The 14,520-nt window shown below is 36.6% G+C and overlaps 9 protein-coding genes across 9 annotated transcripts; 3 read left to right on the forward strand and 6 right to left on the reverse strand.

Moving 5' to 3' along the window:
• Window positions 1–22: 22 nt before the first annotated feature.
• C9374_007015 (uncharacterized protein) lies at window positions 23–2,713 on the forward strand (the record flags this gene model as incomplete). The annotated part of the gene is made up of 1 exon (XM_044696940.1): window positions 23–2,713. One exon carries the CDS (start codon window positions 23–25, stop codon window positions 2,711–2,713), a length of 2,691 nt encoding a protein of 896 aa, XP_044555378.1.
• Window positions 2,714–2,771: 58 nt separating this feature from the next.
• Window positions 2,772–5,144, forward strand: C9374_007016 (uncharacterized protein; the record flags this gene model as incomplete). Its single annotated transcript, XM_044696941.1, has 3 exons — window positions 2,772–3,008; window positions 3,084–3,197; window positions 3,348–5,144. The coding sequence occupies 3 exons, from the start codon at window positions 2,772–2,774 to the stop codon at window positions 5,142–5,144; spliced, it is 2,148 nt and encodes a 715-aa protein (XP_044555379.1).
• A 371-nt stretch (window positions 5,145–5,515) lies between these two features.
• On the reverse strand, window positions 5,516–6,674 carry C9374_007017 (uncharacterized protein; the record flags this gene model as incomplete). Its single annotated transcript, XM_044696942.1, has 3 exons — window positions 5,516–6,184; window positions 6,233–6,421; window positions 6,474–6,674. The coding sequence occupies 3 exons, from the start codon at window positions 6,672–6,674 to the stop codon at window positions 5,516–5,518; spliced, it is 1,059 nt and encodes a 352-aa protein (XP_044555380.1).
• A 218-nt stretch (window positions 6,675–6,892) lies between these two features.
• C9374_007018 (uncharacterized protein) lies at window positions 6,893–7,993 on the reverse strand (the record flags this gene model as incomplete). Its single annotated transcript, XM_044696943.1, has 2 exons — window positions 6,893–7,796; window positions 7,932–7,993. The coding sequence occupies 2 exons, from the start codon at window positions 7,991–7,993 to the stop codon at window positions 6,893–6,895; spliced, it is 966 nt and encodes a 321-aa protein (XP_044555381.1).
• A 416-nt stretch (window positions 7,994–8,409) lies between these two features.
• On the reverse strand, window positions 8,410–8,724 carry C9374_007019 (uncharacterized protein; the record flags this gene model as incomplete). Its single annotated transcript, XM_044696944.1, has 1 exon — window positions 8,410–8,724. One exon carries the CDS (start codon window positions 8,722–8,724, stop codon window positions 8,410–8,412), a length of 315 nt encoding a protein of 104 aa, XP_044555382.1.
• Window positions 8,725–8,966: 242 nt separating this feature from the next.
• On the forward strand, window positions 8,967–9,555 carry C9374_007020 (uncharacterized protein; the record flags this gene model as incomplete). Its single annotated transcript, XM_044696946.1, has 2 exons — window positions 8,967–9,072; window positions 9,128–9,555. The coding sequence occupies 2 exons, from the start codon at window positions 8,967–8,969 to the stop codon at window positions 9,553–9,555; spliced, it is 534 nt and encodes a 177-aa protein (XP_044555383.1).
• Window positions 9,556–9,645: 90 nt separating this feature from the next.
• On the reverse strand, window positions 9,646–10,356 carry C9374_007021 (uncharacterized protein; the record flags this gene model as incomplete). The annotated part of the gene is made up of 1 exon (XM_044696947.1): window positions 9,646–10,356. The coding sequence occupies one exon, from the start codon at window positions 10,354–10,356 to the stop codon at window positions 9,646–9,648; it is 711 nt and encodes a 236-aa protein (XP_044555384.1).
• Window positions 10,357–10,732: 376 nt separating this feature from the next.
• On the reverse strand, window positions 10,733–12,286 carry C9374_007022 (uncharacterized protein; the record flags this gene model as incomplete). Its single annotated transcript, XM_044696948.1, has 1 exon — window positions 10,733–12,286. One exon carries the CDS (start codon window positions 12,284–12,286, stop codon window positions 10,733–10,735), a length of 1,554 nt encoding a protein of 517 aa, XP_044555385.1.
• A 435-nt stretch (window positions 12,287–12,721) lies between these two features.
• On the reverse strand, window positions 12,722–13,450 carry C9374_007023 (uncharacterized protein; the record flags this gene model as incomplete). Its single annotated transcript, XM_044696949.1, has 1 exon — window positions 12,722–13,450. One exon carries the CDS (start codon window positions 13,448–13,450, stop codon window positions 12,722–12,724), a length of 729 nt encoding a protein of 242 aa, XP_044555386.1.
• Between the last annotated feature and the right edge of the window lie 1,070 nt (window positions 13,451–14,520).

Below are 14,520 nucleotides of genomic sequence, written 5' to 3' on the forward strand. Positions count from 1 at the left end.
AACTTAACAACACTCCACAAAAATGTCTCAAGGTGGTCAAGCCGTGACAAATTTGAGCTCATCATACTCCTCCAACAACAACCGTAGAAGCTGTTCTCCTACGCTCCATGATCTACCTGATGAAGTTATTTCCAAGATTTGTTCCTATTTCTTTGCCCAACCATTGTGTATTTCATATCCTTTTCCTGCTCTTTCATGTATTTCATGCTCGGATTTCACATCATTGATTTCTCTGATTCATACGAATAGAAAATTGCGAGATTTAATTAGGAATAACGTTGATCTATGGAGTCAATGTTTATTTCGATATCCGTGTTTCTTTAACAATAATTTGAAAATGTTGAAACATATCATGATCCGATGCGATCAAGAATTTGCAAATTTGGAAGTGCCATCATTCGAGCAATGTAAAGCCAATGACTCATTTGACACGTATAAACGTGACTCTTCCAAAATCGATGACGAGAAGGCTTTCAATTATGTCCTTGGAAAGTCGATGAATGAGGAAGGCTCCGATACCACTTGCCATCATCATCATTACTCGTGTGAATCACAATTGTTGGACTTTTACGCAGATTTTGTAAATGTATTTTGTGAGACTCAAAACATGGATATTCACTTTGAAGGAATCATTCCTCTACCTGAAATGTTGTACAAACATTCACCACCTTCAGATTTCATGTTGAAAAAGTATTGCGAAAGATTTTCAAATATCCAATACTTGACCTTCACAGATCATCGAGATCGAGTGGACTGTGATTATTGGTTTAACAGAGAAATGGGTTATTCCAAAAAGTTATGGTGGTATCATTTACAAGGCATATTGGTGAGCTATTATGAATTTAGAGCGTTGCAATCCGCTTCATTTCTCAAACCAAAACATAGTTGGATTTCTCGTTTGAAACCAAAGAAGCAAAGTGCATTGAAATATCTACAACATTCGATTTCACTTGGAGTTGGTAAATCACATGTGTTACTGAAAGAGTTACAGGATTTTGAGAGAGATCATCCCAATATTAAGATCACTTCCACTATTTTCGGTTCGGATGTCCAATGTTTTTCAGTACTTTCCAACTATTTAAAAAGAGTGACTCTCACTCTTAAGGAGGCTAGAGAGGAACCAATAACTTTGAAAAACATCAAACTATCGAATCTTTCTTGGTTGGATATTCACTATGAGCCTAAGACTTGTCCTCTTCTTCAGATTGTGTTTGAAGATGTGAATGCTCCAATATTGGATCGATTGAGCTCCAAGCAATGTAATTTGACAGTCGTCATGACCTCAGCAGACACATATTTTCCAACACTTCATTCTTTAATACTACAGCAGTGCAAGTTTTCAAAGCCATTTTGGATTGACGCCCATTGCGACTCATTGGAAACGCTGGATTTAACGTTTGATTCAAGCAACAACACTGATCTATTAGATTATTACTTTAACAATAGCTTTAAAAATCTTAGAGAAGTAACCATAGACTACGGCTCAAGGACCGTGGAGCTTTCTGATGTTCACACACTCAAAAGGGTACGAGTGAGAGGTGTCGATGTTTTTGAGGCCACTAATTGTGGAAAAGCTGATTTTAACTTTCATTCAATGAGGAAACGTATATCCATCCATCAGAAACACCTTGAAGATATCTATATCAACGCATTACCAGAATGCATCATTACAATATCAGCTCAAGAATGTAGTACATTGGTTTTGCAACAACATTCTTCATCAGGCATTACTTTATCACATCTTCAACACAGCATGAATATTGAGAAAATTTCAAAATTAACCATGTATATGACCATATCCAATGAGTTGGATCAAGAAATTACATTGTCACTGATGCCAAATGCAAGCGTTATTGAAAAGCTTGATTGGTCTTGCTATACTTCAGGATCTCAAGACAATCTTTCTCTCTTGCTGAAATTCATTCAAAGGTTCAATTTTCTCAAGAAATTAAGATTGTCCAATTCTCATTTCAACATGTTAAATAATCTCATTGAAAGGTTGAAAACATTTGATCTGCCATATCTCATTGAAGAGATTGAATATGATGGATCCAGTTGGTTCAATGGGTCATCCTGCTACTACACTTTGAATATTCCTTTTTCCAAAGATATGCAACCACTACAAACAGAGAACTCCATTGCCTCAATATTGAGTCACCCTTTCTTGGTCAGAAACGACTTCATGAGAGGTGTGAATGATCAAACAAGTCATATCTCAAGTTCAAGTTTAAAGAATTTAAATATTTATGGAAGTAGTGATGATCCACTCTTCTTTACATCCTCAGAGCTACCAAAATTGCAGTTTGGAGATTTACCAAGTTTACAAACCTTGAAGATTTCTCAGCTAAAGATTCTTGATGATTTGCCAACAATGAATGTCTTAAAAGAATTGACAATTTCCAAATGTCAACAAGTTAAAATTGACCTTTCATCCTTTCCATTCTTACATCAATTCTCAGCAGAAAATTGTAGAAATTTGAGTATTTGCTGTCTCGACGTGAATTATGGATCCAAGTTGAAATTTATGAAAATCAAAAACATTCTCGAGTTGCATGTTCAACTCATAGCGCCAGAGATGTTGCAACAGGTGAGAGAGCTCGTGATTGTGAAAATTCAATCTACAACCTCGAATTCAATAATTAATGTGAGCAAGATGAGTCCTCCTTTCCTTGCTATCCTTCATTTGCATGAGACCAATATTGTGCGGCAATAAAGTTCATCTTGTCTTTGCATCCCTGTTTTGGCATTTGACAGGAGCGAGGTCGAAAAAAATGGCAACACGACAACATCATTTTCACAACAAAATCTCATTACTCTCTTCTCTTCTTGTTGCAACCACATTAACATTTATACTACTCACATCATCAATTTTTGATGTATTTCACTCACCACATCAACCAATTTCAACTCTGGTTCACGCCGAGAGTATTCCGAGCTACTATTCCAAACGATATGTCTTTGGACAAGACATTGCTATTAAATCTAGGAAATTATCATCCTATCATAATGTAAGTATTTGACTCCAATATTATTATGTGTGAAAATATGTTAATCATAACCACCATCAAATTGTGTTTTCACAGGTTCCCTATGAATTTCACTCGTTACCATTTTGTCGACCAAAAGAAGTCAAGTATTCTGTCGAGAGTTTTGGAGACTACATGTTGGGAGATAGATTTGAGAATACAATTTATCATGTGAGTATTTTGTAATTTTGATTCGAATCTAAATTAGTTTTTTAAAAAATTTATATATTTATATATTCACACTCTTATATATATATTTATATATATTCACACTTATATATATTTACACTTATATATTGACATCTATACATCATGTTCCAGTTTCCTTTATTACAAAATGTTCCATGTGCTAGAATTTTTCCATCCATGAATGAGCAAAACACAATCATTTGTCCAACATTTGACAAGAGTGTTGCACTTGATTTCATGTCAAAAATTAAGGACGACTATCACATTCAATTCACTGTAGATAATCTCCCCATTGCATATCTTTATGATAATAGAACACGATGTGGAGATGCACCTCTCAATGACTTGCAACAACTTTCAAAAGAAACTACCAAGTACACGAGACCTGATGGATTTCCACTTGGTTGTGTGTATTATCCAGAATCTTTGAGAAATGCTCCACAAGCGATCAAGGACAAGAAAGCTCAATATTTTGTGAATAATCATTTCTCATTCCTTTTCAAATATAACAAGAAAGTAGTGAGAGGATCGGATTTGTATTTCATTGTAGGAGCTGAAGTTTATCCTTCAAGTATTAGACATGAGTCTTCTCAATTTACGTGTGATGTCACAAATCCTGAGAAATTTAGAATTGATCAAGCTACAACTTCGATACCTTTTTCTTATTCAGTGACATGGCTAGAGACTGACTTGGAGTATCCCAATCGATGGAACGCATATTTGAAAACTGACTATGATCAAGATACAGAAGATTATGACATTCATCATTATTCTCTGATTAATAGTTCTATGACTGTGCTTTTCTTGACAGGAATTATTGCCATGATCATGTACAAGATTTTGAAAAAAGATTTGGATTCTTCAAAAATCAATGACGACGATATTGAATCCTCTCTTCTTCAAGAACAAGAAACAGGATGGAAATTATTATCTGGTGACGTTTTTAGAATTCCCAAATATCCTGCTCTTCTCTCAGTCATGGTTGGATCTGGTTTGCAACTAGTGGTCATGTTCACAGTGTCTCTCATTTTGACCGTATTTGGATTTGCATCTCCAGAAAGTAGAGGAAGAGTTGTTGCTGCGTTTATTCTTTGTTATCTCTTTACCTCTGCTGTGGCTGGATTTTGGACACTCAAAATTTACAAAATGTTATCTGGAACTAATTACATGATGGTATCTGTTGGAGTTGCATTATTTGTGCCAACAGTGGTCACCATCATTTATGGAACATTGAACACGATCATGTGGATGATTCAATCTTCGATGGCTCAACCCTTCTTCTCTATTTTCACAATTTATACTGTTTGGTTTGTGGTATCCATTCCTTTGGTGTTCTTGGGAGCCATGATGGCACAACGATCATTATCCAACAATAAGGATCATTGGACAGTAACCACAACCACAGCCACAGCCACAACAACCACAGCAACCATAACAACACCCAAAGTCTATCCAACTCCAAGAAATATTCCACCTCTTCCTCTTCCATTGAGATTTCCTTATAATTATCTCATTGCTGGTATTTTACCATTTACTGCATTCTTTGTAGAATTTTATTTTCTAATTTCCTCTATTTGGCTTCAACAGCATTACTTTTTATTTGAGTTTCTTTTTACAGTATTTTTGATATTATTAGTGACAAGTGCAGAGACGACCATTGTTTTTATTTACTTTCAATTGTGCCATGAGGATTATCGTTGGTGGTGGAATTCTTTCTTTTATAGTTCTACGAGTGCGTGTTATCTTTTCATTGCTGGACTTTTCTATTACTCCTCTCAATTGAGTTCACCTCACTTTTACATGACCATTCTCTATTTTGGTTACTTGCTCATTCTATGTTTCTTGATCATGTTGTTGACAGGCTCTGTTGGATTTCTTGCTACCTTTTACTTTGTGAGAAAGATTTATAGCATGACCAAAGTTGATTAAGGATTTTCTTGCTCATCATCATTATGGAACACCATTTCTTCTCGTCCTTAACGAAACAGCAATCAATAACTAGTTTACGAAGAAAAACAAAACCTTGCCCTTCTGCCCTTCTCAATACGACCATGAACTTGTGATGACCTTGTGTTTGGGAATGACGCGCCCGTTGTGGTCGTGTTAAGAAGAGTATAAAGACCCAACTGTTGTCGTGAATCACAACATCGAGTACTTAGACTTATTAAAACTCACATTCGAATCACAAACTTTGGCCAAAAATTCAATTTTCTCCGCATAAATACTTGACGTTGGATCGAGGACGACTTTATCTTCTTTGAAAGTATTCGAGGTTCTTAAAAGCCAATCAAAATGGATGATTATTTTAATACAAAGTATTGATCATGCAGATTTCCCATCCTTAGTAGTCTCTTGTAGCTTGACAGAGTGTCTTTGACGGACTGCTCGAGGGCATGGTTTTCCTGCTTGAGCTTACGAGTAAGGCGTTCCAACTTGTTTATCCTAGCTCGTTGGGTTACTAATTCCTGTAAAAACGAAGATTGAAATTGATGAGACATCATCCTTAATGATTCTAACTCGTGTTGTATCGTCGTTTCAGATTCTGTGTTGCTTAAAGATAGCACGTGTACTCGCTCAGATATTATACGGAATTGTTCTTCAAACATCTTTGAAATAGTCGTATTTCTAATCCTTAGACTGCTGTTATCCTCTTTAAGGAGCAGGTTCTCCTTTTGAAGTTCATCAATCTTTCCACACAAACATTCAGTGTGATGAACAAGTTCAGAATTTCTTTGCAGCTCTGTTTGAAGTTGTTCGTTCGTAGAATTAATTGAAACCGCAAGCAGTTTGTTTTCATCGACCACTGCATCTTTCTCTTTTTTCAAACTCTTTAACTGCGTTTCTAGTTCTTCAATCAAATGATCCTGTGCTGACAATCTGCTAGAATTATTCAGTTCCACCTTCAACTGATTATTTTCCTTTTCACTTAACTTCAATTTAGCTGTGAGCTCTTGGTTGGATTTCCACATCTTGAATCATCAATGATTTGAGGAGCCCTTATTATTATTCCAACTTACATTATTTACAATACTTTTTGACGTATTTTCAAAAGCATTCACAGCATACGTCCACGCATGGAATATTTGTAAAGCCTCTTCATGATGAAGGTTTCCTTGCTCTTGGGAATCTTTTCTTAAATTATGCAAATCCTCTTTAATCCTAATGAGTTCGCCAGAGTATTTCAACTTCATTGCTACGATAACGTCCTTATTGTGATAATGAATAGTAACCGCTCCAAAATTTGAGGTTCCAACATACCCTGTACTTTCGGTTTTCTTCTTCCAGCTTCAAATATCGTTCCGATATCTTTTCAAATAGATCTACAAGATCCTGCATCATTAAGGAATGTTTTTGGCAATTTTCCAAGAACTCGTTCATACTGATCATATTTCCATATTGTAAGTTGATGTTGAACACGAGTGATTGGAAATGCTTTTGTAAATCCTGCAACAACTCCATTTTTTCTTAACCTCAATGTTGAATGTAAATGGCCGTGAGAGTCTCACAACAACGCGTTCCATCCCAGCGCTCAACCTTTGAAAATAACTTAGCAAGTGTTTATTGCCTGGACAGATGATGGTTAGTGAAGTGGTAGGAATAGAGATGATATTTACAAAAAGTGAAACGATGGTATGATGGTCATTGATGCTCCATTCAGTTATTCACTGATGGTAGTCTTAGATTGTCTGTTGTTCAGAAGCGGTGTGATGAGATTCAAACTTTTTCTCTTCAACAATTTGTTCCGTACTAGAGGATGACACATTGAGACCTAACCTTTTGATTCTATGCTTGTCAATTTCCATCACATTGCCCCAGAATATTTTGTGGTCATAGGTAAATGTGGAAGTACCTCCCCATGCAGTATCAATTTGAGCCAGATCAATATGTTTACCAAAGATTTTGGCCTTCTCTGTATCCTTGCCATTCACGAAATGAATCTTGTTCTTTGTAACAGGATTGATAAATGGAGAAATAGCCTTCCAGAAAATGTTAAAGATAAATGGTGTATCAACCATAAAACATGCTCCTAATCTTTCAGGATAGCAGTCATTCAAAATGTTGAGGGTTTGTTTGGCAACGCTTAATGGGAGAGAATTTCGTGTAGAGTATCCATTAAAATCAATAATCCAACACATTTGCTCAACGCCTTCTGGCATTGCGTCAACAGCTCTTTCTAAAGTATAAACAAGTAGTTTGATATTTTTTTCGTAATCAGTAGAATTCTCTCTAGCTGGAAACATGTAAACAATAGGTCTATTTAACTTATCAAATCCTCTCTGAAAGAGCTTTCCGGAGGACGCTTCAGAGTCGATTTCTTCTGCCGTGATTTCATCAGGTTTGAATGATCTTCTCCATTCCAAACAAGTGTTCATCAGCTTTTCAGCCTTATTTATATCATAGTCTCTCGCTCTGAGAAAACGAATAAGAGCAGCTTCGTCCAAGAACCGTCTTTCTCTATCTCCAAGTCTGTCATAGTCAACTCGTTTAATGAAATCGTTTAGAATTTCGTTTTGTTCTTCGGTGAGAGCAGAACGAGGGTTGAAACCCTTGTTCACGTCAATGAAAGAGGTTGCGCTGTGCCTGATGTTGTTGTTGAATATCAGTTGTGATTCGTGTTTCAAAATATATCATCATCGGTTGATTTTAAAATAATGAGCCATCAAAATTTTAAAAGCAAAATAATAGATCCATACAAATCAACATATAAACACTTACATTCTTGTATGGCCTCTTGTTTTACCACTTCCGTGATGGCTATGGTTTGATGATGAGCTCATAATGTGGGTGAGAACGGGGTTCGAATTTTTTTTAAATCTTCTCGTGTTTGGAAAGAGACACAATTCGGGTTACGACTTCGCAATTAAAAAATCGTGCGCTCTTTTGAAGAGCGCGGTGAGGACATATTGATTTTCAAAACTATTGAATCATGATGATTGAACGCAATAATAATTCAACAAGCCAATCACATGAAAGTAAACCCTCCTCTGAAGCCTTATATTTACAGGTTGTAAGAATGAACCCGGTTTTGTAAAATTTGGTATCTCCATCGTTGATTGTATTTACACTCTTGGATTTGGTGGGCACCCGGTGATTGGCTCGGCAAAGATTAAGGAAGTTGTGTTTTGGAAGTTGATGTTTTATTGAATTACTAATAACGATAATGTTGGAATCTTTCAACTGCTTGTTGTTTCGATCATCTTCTGAAAGTTCCATGTTTTTTATCTTTTTCTTTTGCTTCTTCAACGTTTGGGTTTAAGGAAGAGAGATGTGGATTTAATATTAATTCATCCGTTAACGGATCTCTACTAATTTGTGGGACAGCCTCAGTAGGGCCTCCTGCTCCTCTCTCGTGTGCTTTGGTAAACTTTTCCATTTCTGTTTGATATTTATATTCCGTGTTGGGTTCATCTTTTCCCATGATGGTTGAAGTTTTGGTGTCCACTGTCGTCACAGAGAGTGTTGGATCTTCGTCTGTGGGAAGCTTGACTTGTGTTCTTGAAGAAGACATGGCGTGTATTAGATGATAATTGAGAACGCTTTTTTTGTTGTGAATGTTTGTCGTGGTAATCGAAAGCTTTGTTCTGAAACGTTTCTTCTTTTATGGCCTGCAAGAGTATTCTCAATTAAGAAGTTATCCTATTGAGAATTTTCAATTTTACAACGAATCACACTCGTCTATTAGACGGACCAAAAAGTGCTCGCACGTTGTTTGCATGCGTTAAGCACCGCCAAAAATTACAAAAAATTAAAATGACCGAACTGGCCCACGACGACGAATGTGTTGTATCAAAACCTGTGGATGAGGAACAACTGTACTTTGATACAATCATCGGAGCTCTTGAAGAAACCATGATGGGTAGGTGTTATGAATTGTTTCATAGGAATCATTTGATTTCCGACTGAACGATTAGAGGAGAGCTTTTCGACAATGATCGATAAATTTGCAGAGCAAAACTGTAATATATTTGAAGAAGGAGAGGAAAACAAATTAGAGTATACAACACTCTTTGCGGAATATCAAGGAATGATTGAGAAATATTTGGAAACATCTTTAAACGAAAAAATTCAGAACTTTGAACTGAGCCGATTTTTACGAGTTTTAGAGAAGGTTGAGCAACAGAAAAAAGAACAAACAACAAGCAAAGGACAGGAAGAAAGCAATGATGACGAGTGGGAAGATATTGAAGAGGGTGACATGTCAGGAGATGTGTTCGACATGCTGTTGTCGTTCACTGATTTTATGGAGTTTAAAGAGCTAATGCTTTCCTACAAAAAGCAAGAGTATTTTAAAGACAAATTTTCTGGGCTGTTGGTTGTGTCGAACGGCTCTAAAAAGTAACGTTTTACCAGTTTCCTAATTTATTCACGGCCTTCATAACGAAAGCAAACAATTTTCAATTAAACATTATTTAATTATTGTCAATGTGCATTATAACCATTCGCCAGGATCTGCTGATTCTGAAGAAGATGACAAAAGGCTTTTCTTTGATTTAGATTTGATCACTGGCCTGTCTTCTCTTTGAGATTGTCTTATGATTGTATACAAGGTAGCAAACAAGTCATTCACACCTTTTCCTGTTGTCGCACTACACTCAGCAACCTCTGCAGATTTATCCACAAAAAACTTGGTAGCTGTGTTCACAATGTGCTGTTTTGATATTTTTCGCTCGCTCTCTAAATCAATCTTATTGCCGACTATAATACATGGAATTTGAGACATGTGCAAATTCTCCATAAGCAATGACTTGTATCTATTTAAATTTTGCAAACTAGATTGAGAGTTACACACGTCCACCACCAACACAAATCCATCACAATCCTTAATACATTCAATCAATAATCCCAAATCATTCATTTCAGGAGCATCAACTAAGCGCACAGTAACATCTTTTCCGTCAACAACTATGAAACAATTTTGACCTTCCACAACTTCTTGGTCTGATTTTGGTGATTGATAGGTAAAGCCTGAATTTTCAACTTGATACTTAATTATTGATGATTTTCCCGAGAATTTTTCTCCTAAAACCATAATTTTCAAAACTTTGCGTTTCAATCGGTGTATTCCTGCATCGACATGATCAATATCATCCGAAGAGACAGCCGAGTTGATTGGAGATGCAAACAATTTTTTAAACACCATTTTTTGAAAGGCTCACGATATCAGGAATAGTTTTCTTTGAAATTTCTATATTCGGAATGATTAAAACTTGCAACACGAGAATGCGAGAATCAAATTGATGAAATACCGAGAGCGGTAATGTTTGTGATGAAAAATTGTACTGGAAAAATTTGAAAACAATGTGAGCGTGTTGCTATTTTTTCGTTGTGTTTTAATGACAAATGACAAGGAGTGCGAGGATTTGATAGGGAACGCTCACGATGATTATTTCGGAGAGACTAAGGCATACCCCATAAATACAATTTCGTCTCAGTTTCTTCCTTTTTGATGAACGTAATTGGTAGGATTGAAAGCTACTCAAGCATACACAATGGAATTACAATTTGATGGATTTGTTTTACTCATCATCAAGTAAAAATTCTGAAATTTGTTTTCTCATTTCGTTTCGTGACATTCGATACCCTCGTTGAATATATTCAGGGAATGATTCATCGACATAAACCTCACTGGTAAGGTCAGTAATTGCAATATTTGCAGTGCTCTCTCTATTCTCAGTGTTACAGTAGGACAACACTCGCTTGCATCCAAAACAACAACATTGAGAAAGACTCACATTATCATGATGGAGAGAATGATTTTCAGTAACACATTGATCTTCAGAAACGTTACCGCTCTCGGTAATCCTTTCGAGACTATTTTTCAATTCTTGCACATCTTCCTCTGAAAGGAAAGCTCCACAAAGAGCACACTTAATTCTTGTTTGTTCTGGTGTCTTCAATTTTTCAATGGTTCTCAAAATAGCATGAACGGTGGATGGATAATCCTTCTGCAGCATGGATACAAAATCTTCAACAAGCCTGTAAATGGTACTTTGACGAACTCCAACCTTAGTGGTAATGTCTTTAACAAAAAGATTTTGATTCATTTTGAACCAATAAATATAAATTGCCAATTCATTCGCAAGGAAGGTCTTCATAGGTCGAATAAAGGTTATAGGTAAATCTGATGATGGATTGAACGTAGGAATTCCATTCATACTTGAATCTTCAAGTTGGATATGAAGTGGTATTGTATATCCTCGTCCCTTGCTTATTTCACTTAGAACACCAATTGCCAAACGATTTGCATTTTCTCCAGTCAATACTTGCTTGAAATTCTTCTCAGCTGCGAATTTGTAAATACAAGTCTTGACCATTTGGTTCAGTAAATCTTCATGAACACTCATTGTTTTAAATTGTTTGAAAATAAAGTCGCGCATCTTTTCAACACTTCCATCAAATAGCATGTCTTCGATAGATCGAATATGAAGTGTTTGGTTATGTTCATTCGTATTCGAGCATACAGTCGTTATTTGCTCATAAAGTCTCCTTCTCTCATCATCACTCATTCCCAACGCTCCACTAATATCTACAAAAAGATATTCCCACTTGAAATGCAATTTCCAATTTGGGTTTGGAGAGACACATTGGTTTAACATACAAAGCATTGCAGTTGAGCTAACTCCTCCACTAAAACAAACTAAAACGCAATCACCCTTTGTAATCCTTTCGTTGAGATTAATTTTGAATTGTTTGTGTGTGTTTTCAATAAAAGTTTGTTTGTTCACAGCAACTCCTCGTCTTCCTTTAATTCCTGGACCTGGATTTTCCTTATTCAGAAGCATATCCGCTTGTTTTTCTTTCTTGTTACGCTTTTTAATTGGGTTTATAAATTTAGGTGTTTTTTCCTTGTCTATGTGTTCCAATGATGTGTTGTTGTTGTTGGTTGTTGACGATGATGATACCACATCGTTGGAGGATGCTGCTTCGGAGCAACAAGGTTGAGCATCTGAATTGATGAGGTTGTCATTGCTATTGCAACAATTATTATTTGATGTTCCTGACGTCGAGTTGGAACAAGTACACGAGTTGTTATTGCTGACGTCGTTATCTTCGTGATGATTATCACACATGCTTCAGACAATATTTTTTGAGCTGCAATTTCGAAAACAATTAAAAACAAAAACCTTCAAAATTGCAATTCGTCTTCGTGTTTAATGTGAAGTGTTCTCAAGGCTTTCCATGTTGTTAATGAATAAATTGGTGAATGAACGTACAAATTATTAGGACAAAATTTTAAATGAGTGTTGGAGGTTGTCGTGGCAGTGATGAATGAATAAACTTCCGCCTATGATGATATGACATAACTAAAACATTGGCAGTGGTCATTCAAGAGCGAATCCAAGGCACAGTATTGTTTTGAATACATAATATTTTCAAAACGTAATGCTCTATCGGAAAATACATAGGTGTCAAAATTTGTGTCATCCATTGTACCACTACTACATAAAAAGAAATATATCAGCTGCAGCACCAACCATCAACATCACATATGGCTCTGGTTACTATTACTGTTGGTCATCAATTCGAATAATGTGAATAACATTCTTTTTTCCTTGAATCTGGTCTTCGAATGTTTTAAAGTCAAAGGTAAATTGGTCAGCATGAGATAGCAATATCGAAAGATCTCCCTGTTTCGTGTTTCCGCTAATTGAACCATGGTTGAGAGCCTCTTTAAATTGTCTTCCTATACGAAGAATAGCATCTTGATTTGTTTTGTCTCCAACCCAAACATTCAACCGGAATTGAGATTTACGAACAGCAACACATGCTCCTGTAATAATATCTCCATCATCAAAGAATTCACCAATGAGAGCCATAGCTAAATTCATCCACCAATCATTGACATTACATTTCTTCCTTAGGAAGGGAAACATCCATTCGCCACCATCGATATTCTTTGGGTCTTCCCACTCAGGCCGAATACCTTCTTTCATGATATAGTAGGCACTTCCGGTATCTAAAAGTGTAGGAGGTTTGATATGATTGAAAACACTCCAAAAGTCTTCAACATATTGGAAAGTATAAACGAGAGTGAACTGTGCGGAATAGTCTTCGGCACTGCTGGGCTTTGTTCCTTCTTTTGGAGGGCTGTGGTACCACAGAGACCAAGTACTTTGGAGAGGATGTTTCTGTGAGTATTCCTCTTCAACACTTTCCGCAACGTGTTGTTCATCACCTTGAGAGTTTGCATCTTCTTCACCTTGAAGCACTGAACGACTGCCACTTTTTTGCATTTTTTTTATTGAATAAAGCCGAGCCGACCTCTTTACGAAATTAAGAGTGACACAGTGGTTTAACCCGAGATTGTGGTGGCGAGTTTGTGGGCGATGGTGATGTTGTTGACTTGTTGGCCACAGAGGTTTCTCACACAAAAGGGGAGTTGCGTTGAACCACACTATGACTTTGCGTGCATCAAAAGCCATCAACAACAAACAACCCTTGTTGCAAAATACATATTGTACATGCAGAACATTTGCAACTCGTGAGAACAATAACAATATTTGGACGATACAAGATAATAAGGGACCGATAAATGGCAGCAACAACAACAACCGATGAAACTTGAAAATAAGGGACTACTCAATAACAAGCCGTGAGGGGCAGAAGTATGGAAAGGATCACGATTACGAGCGGGTGGGTGATGAATATAGTGATACTTCTTCTGATGAAGAGTCTGATGAGTCCGAGGAAATGGCATCATTGGTTCGTGTTGAATCTCGGAAAGGGCATCATTGGTTCGGAACAACACCCTACCCGAACGTTTGGAAATATTTATAATTATTAAGGATTGCTAAATATTGAGTCGGGGAACAACCATTCGAAATGCACTCACACCCGGCCACCCCTCGGGTGTTCAAGTAAATTCATCATCATGGTTGTTTCTATTTTGAATAATAATCACTGCGTATTAAAACGGTTGTTGAATCAAAAACAACACGTTTGTTCATCAACACACCTTAAAGCATTCAATTGAAAAAATAACCTCAACCTAACCCCATCTCCCCTCAAAACTTGCCAATGCAATATATTGTTGTTGACACGTGAGGGAAACACTACTTACTTATTGGTGCGTCAATAAGTTGAACTGGCATTACAAGAGCCGTGGTGGTAATGTCCTAACTCTTTGTCACGTCCATGGTGGTATGGTATTGAAGGGCCTTTTCCCCTCTTCGTCACATTATCAACACCATCTCTCTCAAACCACAACTCTTACATTGAGAAACGTGTTGTGAAATTGTTGCTAAAATGTTTGCAAACTTCTCTTCGAAGAAAAGGGTTTTAAAATTTGTGGAGTATAATGTGA

The sequence above is a fragment of the Naegleria lovaniensis genome (genome assembly GCF_003324165.1).
Source record: "Naegleria lovaniensis strain ATCC 30569 chromosome Unknown tig002, whole genome shotgun sequence".
In the NCBI taxonomy this organism is placed as follows: Eukaryota; Heterolobosea; class Eutetramitea; order Acrasida; family Naegleriidae; genus Naegleria; species Naegleria lovaniensis.